Source organism: Trichechus manatus, unplaced genomic scaffold (genome assembly GCF_000243295.1).
Source record: "Trichechus manatus latirostris isolate Lorelei unplaced genomic scaffold, TriManLat1.0 scaffold00226, whole genome shotgun sequence".
Taxonomy (NCBI): Eukaryota; Metazoa; Chordata; class Mammalia; order Sirenia; family Trichechidae; genus Trichechus; species Trichechus manatus.
In genome coordinates this window covers 1,923,573-1,927,860 of record NW_004444162.1, presented here as the reverse complement: position 1 = coordinate 1,927,860, position 4,288 = coordinate 1,923,573, and the positions used below count along the sequence as shown (strand labels likewise).

Here is a 4,288-nt window from a genome sequence, read left to right as displayed (position 1 = left end):
ATAGAAATAGTGAAAGGGCTGTTTAGGTGAGAGAGATTTTGGAAGTGACTTGGAGATGAATTTGAGAGACACTTAGGGAAAATCGGAACTTGGTGAACAATTTTAGAAAGGGCCAGGATGCATATGACATTTCTGGCTTGGATGCCTGGGTTTTGGTGATGCCATTCAATACGATAAGGAAATTAAAGGACAGGGAAGATAATAAATTCATCTATAAACATATCAAGTTTGAGATGCCTATGGGACATTAGATGATATAATCTAGAGGTGGTTAGATATGGAGGTCTGGGGAGGAGCCAAAGGTTTGGGAGTCAGGAACTTGAAGGCTATAGCGGAATCCACAGAAATGAATGAGATTTTCCAGGAAGAGCATGTGGTGAAAAGAGCAGAGGACAAAGAAAACAGATGGTACAACAAAAGGAGTAGAACAACAGGAACAGAAGGTAGAGTATGAAGCTAAGGCTGAAAGAGGTGCAAGAAGACAAGTGCAGGCGACAGCGTCACGTCACAGAAAAATTAAATGAGATCTAAGTGTCCAGAGATTTGGTAATTGAGTGGTACTGATGACTTTATCAAGAGTTCAGTGCAATGGTGAGCAGAAAAACTAGACTGAGGGAGTTGAGGAGTAAATAATAGTTGGAAAACAGGGATAAAGGAAGATAGAGTTGTTATCAGAAAGAGAAGCTGTGAAGATTTCCCCCCAGTAAAAATGAACGACACTTAAGCATATTTGTATGCTGAGAGGAAGTGGACAGTAGAGGTTAAAGTTGCAGAATATAGAACCGGGAAAACAGATCGATCAAGAATGGGATGTAGAGTTGGAATGATTATTTTGAGGCAAGAGGAAACAGACCTCTCCCTCCAAACTGGATAAGAGGGGTACGTCGGATGCGGATGTAGGTAAGTCTGAAAGGGCAAGGAAGCATAAATTTGAGGAAGTTCACATCGGAGATTCTCACTTTTCACTATCTAATTGTAGGTAAGGTCAGCCGCAGGTATGAGATAAGGGACTTAAGAACAGGTAGAGGCAGGGAATAACTCTTAATAGTTGAGGAGGGGCATTAATAAATTAGAAAAGGTAAGTAGAGAGTACAACTTCAAGAAGCTGGCATATGAAGGACCTCTAAAGGCAAAAGAGACATCTTGGAATTTGTATCTAGTTCTTCCCAGGCAAGTAACAAAACTCATCCATCTTCAGAGGAAAGCACTAAACCAGAAGGATTTTGCCAACCACAGAATTGAATAGAATGTGTATGTGTGGGGGATGACAACCCAAATTCCAAATGAAAGTGGGCATGGGATCATTTATGTTTGTGGACCTGTTGTGTCATCTCCTTATATGAAAACAAGCATATCTTATGGGTCTTCTTAGCCTTCAACATCCAGAGTGGTAATAATGCAGAAATAATGCTGAGTTTATCTTCCATGACTAAGTACTGTCAAGTAAAGCCATAGAAATGAATTATGATGTAATTGTTTTCTTTTGCAGAGTCTTGCCTCTCTTGAGCCTGAGTCATGAGTTGGATGTTCCTCAGAGATCTCCTAAGTGGAGTAAATAAATATTCAACGGGGATTGGGCGGATTTGGCTGGCTGTCATAGTCATCTTCCATTTGCTGGTCTACATGGTAGCAGCAGAGCATGTGTGGAAAGATGAGCAGAAAGAGTTTGAGTGCAACATTAGACAGCCTGGGTGTGAAAATGTGTGTTTTGACTACTTCTTCCCCATCTCCCAGGTCAGACTTTGGGCCTTGCAGCTGATCATGGTATCCACACCTTCGCTTCTGGTGGTTCTACATGTAGCCTATCGTGAGGGTAGAGAGAAGAGGCACAGAAAGAAGCTCTATGTCAGCCCGGGTGCAATGGATGGGGGCCTGTGGTACACTTACCTTATCAGTCTCATTGTTAAAACTGGTTTTGAAATTGGCTTCTTGGTTTTATTTTATAAACTGTATGATGGCTTTAGTGTTCCCTACCTTGTGAAGTGTGGTTTGAAGCCTTGCCCCAACACCGTGGACTGCTTCATCTCCAAACCAACTGAGAAAACGATCTTCACCTTCTTCTTGGTCATTACCTCATGCCTATGCATTGTGTTGAATTTCACTGAATTGAGCTTTCTAGTTCTCAAGTGTTTCATTAAGTGCTGTCTCCAAAAATACTCTAAAAAGCTCAAGTCCTCGGTGTGTGAGTGCCACAACCTCAGCTATGTCAAAAGTGGTGAGATAGGGGGCCCTCCCTTACTCCAGAATCACAACTCAGGTTTGGCCATAAGCACAGCCCAACGACCTGAAGCAAAGCTACATTGTGACACCTAAAAGGGTTAAACAAAGAAAACCAGCATCCCTCCAAGCAAGACCTAAACTGAGTTGGAAAGCTAAGGATGTCAGCCTTAATACCATTATTTGGGGAAGATTTTTAAAAAATTTGCAGTATGTTCTCAGTTGTGAACATTAGACAGAGGTCTCATTGTCTTGTGGGGTTCTCCATTGTATAGATACAAAAGTTGTGTGTGAAATAGTTAATTGAAAATTAGTCTGAAGAAATTCAACTCACAGCATTCTTTTAAGTGCTTAGGTCTGTCAACTGGAAAATGTAAAAAGTGACACTTCCGACAAATGTAATGGCCTCCACCCTGCAGTTGAGGCACTGGCAATCTTTCTAAAGTGGCAGCTAGGGCTCCAAACACTCAGTCCTATTTACTCCTTGTAGAGAAAGACCATGATGCTAGGTGGAATAGCAGTTAACTCAGGGCTCACAGAAGCACATCCAATGAGCAGGCCCAGGCCAGGGAAAAGGCCACAGAGCCCAGAACTCTGGCAGTTTAAGTATCCCTGGATATGAGTGGCTAGCAGATAGGGAAGCTGAATTTTAGTGCTCTCCAAGTTAAGTATAAATATTACTGGGAGATAACTTCTGAAAAGATCACTCTAGAGTCATGAGGGAAGGCAGGTCCCACAGAAAAAAGCACATTGATAGGGAGGAGGGGAGGCTCCATAAGAAGAATTTGCCCATCTGATAATCAACGAACAATTCTAACCATAAGAATGTTGATATACTTTGTAAATTCCCACGTTGTGGGACCTTTTTATAATCAGGAACTTACAGTGTACTACACAATATGTCACAGTCTGCCTATAATTTACTAGCACATCTCCCACTTGTTTTGAAGAGTATAGCTTTCGTTTACTTTTTTATTTTAAAAAAAATTCATAGGTATATTCTCCTTGGACTTAATGTTCTAACATAGGTGCATTTCTCCAGATTAAAAATAAAGTGGTTTTGCCGTGCTATGGTGTGGTCACTGATATATTTAGCTGCACTGGGTATGATTATTCTGTGAAATAAAACTTGTTCTGACAAATTCATAACAGGATTTGCAACACTACTTGGCATAGAGAGCTCAGAAATCATTCTCCACTGGGAATTTCTTAATGGAAAGGCAGTGCATAAAAATGTAATTTTAAATAAAAACCCAATTATGTCATGTCTTCCATGCCCTGCCCTCTTCAGAATAAAATGTCTCATTACAATTTGTGCATAATTAAGGTTATTTGGGTCATTATGTAGTCTACAGACCATGTCAGCAACAGTGGTCATAATTTTTGCCTTAAAGACTGTCCTGACAGGACTAATAGCCCATATAAATCATGGCCTCATCTAGCCTGAGACCAGAAGAACTAGATGGTGCTCAGCTACCACTACCAACCATTCTGACCAGGGACACAGTAGAAAGTCCTGGACAGAAAGGGAGAAAAATGTAGAACAAAACCGAAATTCCAAAAAAGGCCAGACTTACTGGACTGATAGAGACTCCGAGACTATTGCCCTAACATACCCTTTGAACTTAGAACTGAAGCCACTCCCGGTGGTCACCTTTCATCCAAACAACAAATTGGTTTATAAAGTAAACAATATCACCCATGAATACTGTGCTCCCTTAAATAATCAACTATATAAGACCAAATGGTCAACATTTACCCTAAAACAAAGATGAGAAGCTAAAGAGGGGCAGAGAAGCTAGATTAATGGAAACAGAACAGAAAGAATGGAAACAATGAGAATGTTGACACATTGTGAAAAATATGACCAATGTCATGGAAAAAGCTGTATAAAAATTGTTAAATAGGAACCTCATTTGCTATGTAAACTTTCACTTAAAACACAATGAAATTTTTTTTTTCACTTCATTTTTTTTAAATTGTACTTCAGGTGAAGGCTTACAGAACAAATAGTTTCTCATGAAACAGTAGTACACATATTGTTTTATGACATTGGTTAACAACCCCACAA

At 40.1% G+C, this 4,288-nt stretch overlaps 1 protein-coding gene across 1 annotated transcript; it reads left to right on the top strand.

The window, feature by feature from the left end:
- The first annotated feature begins 568 nt into the window (after positions 1-568).
- GJB7 (gap junction protein beta 7) lies at positions 569-3,708 on the top strand. Its single transcript, XM_023742937.1, has one exon. It carries the CDS (start codon positions 1,516-1,518, stop codon positions 2,311-2,313), a length of 798 nt encoding a protein of 265 aa, XP_023598705.1. The 5' UTR covers positions 569-1,515; the 3' UTR covers positions 2,314-3,708.
- The last annotated feature ends 580 nt before the right edge of the window (positions 3,709-4,288 follow it).

What these genes read in the sequence shown, in the direction of transcription:
- GJB7 (XM_023742937.1), top strand. Translation starts at nt 1,516, where the DNA reads ATGAGTTGGATGTTCCTCAGAGATCTCCTAAGTGGAGTAAATAAATAT.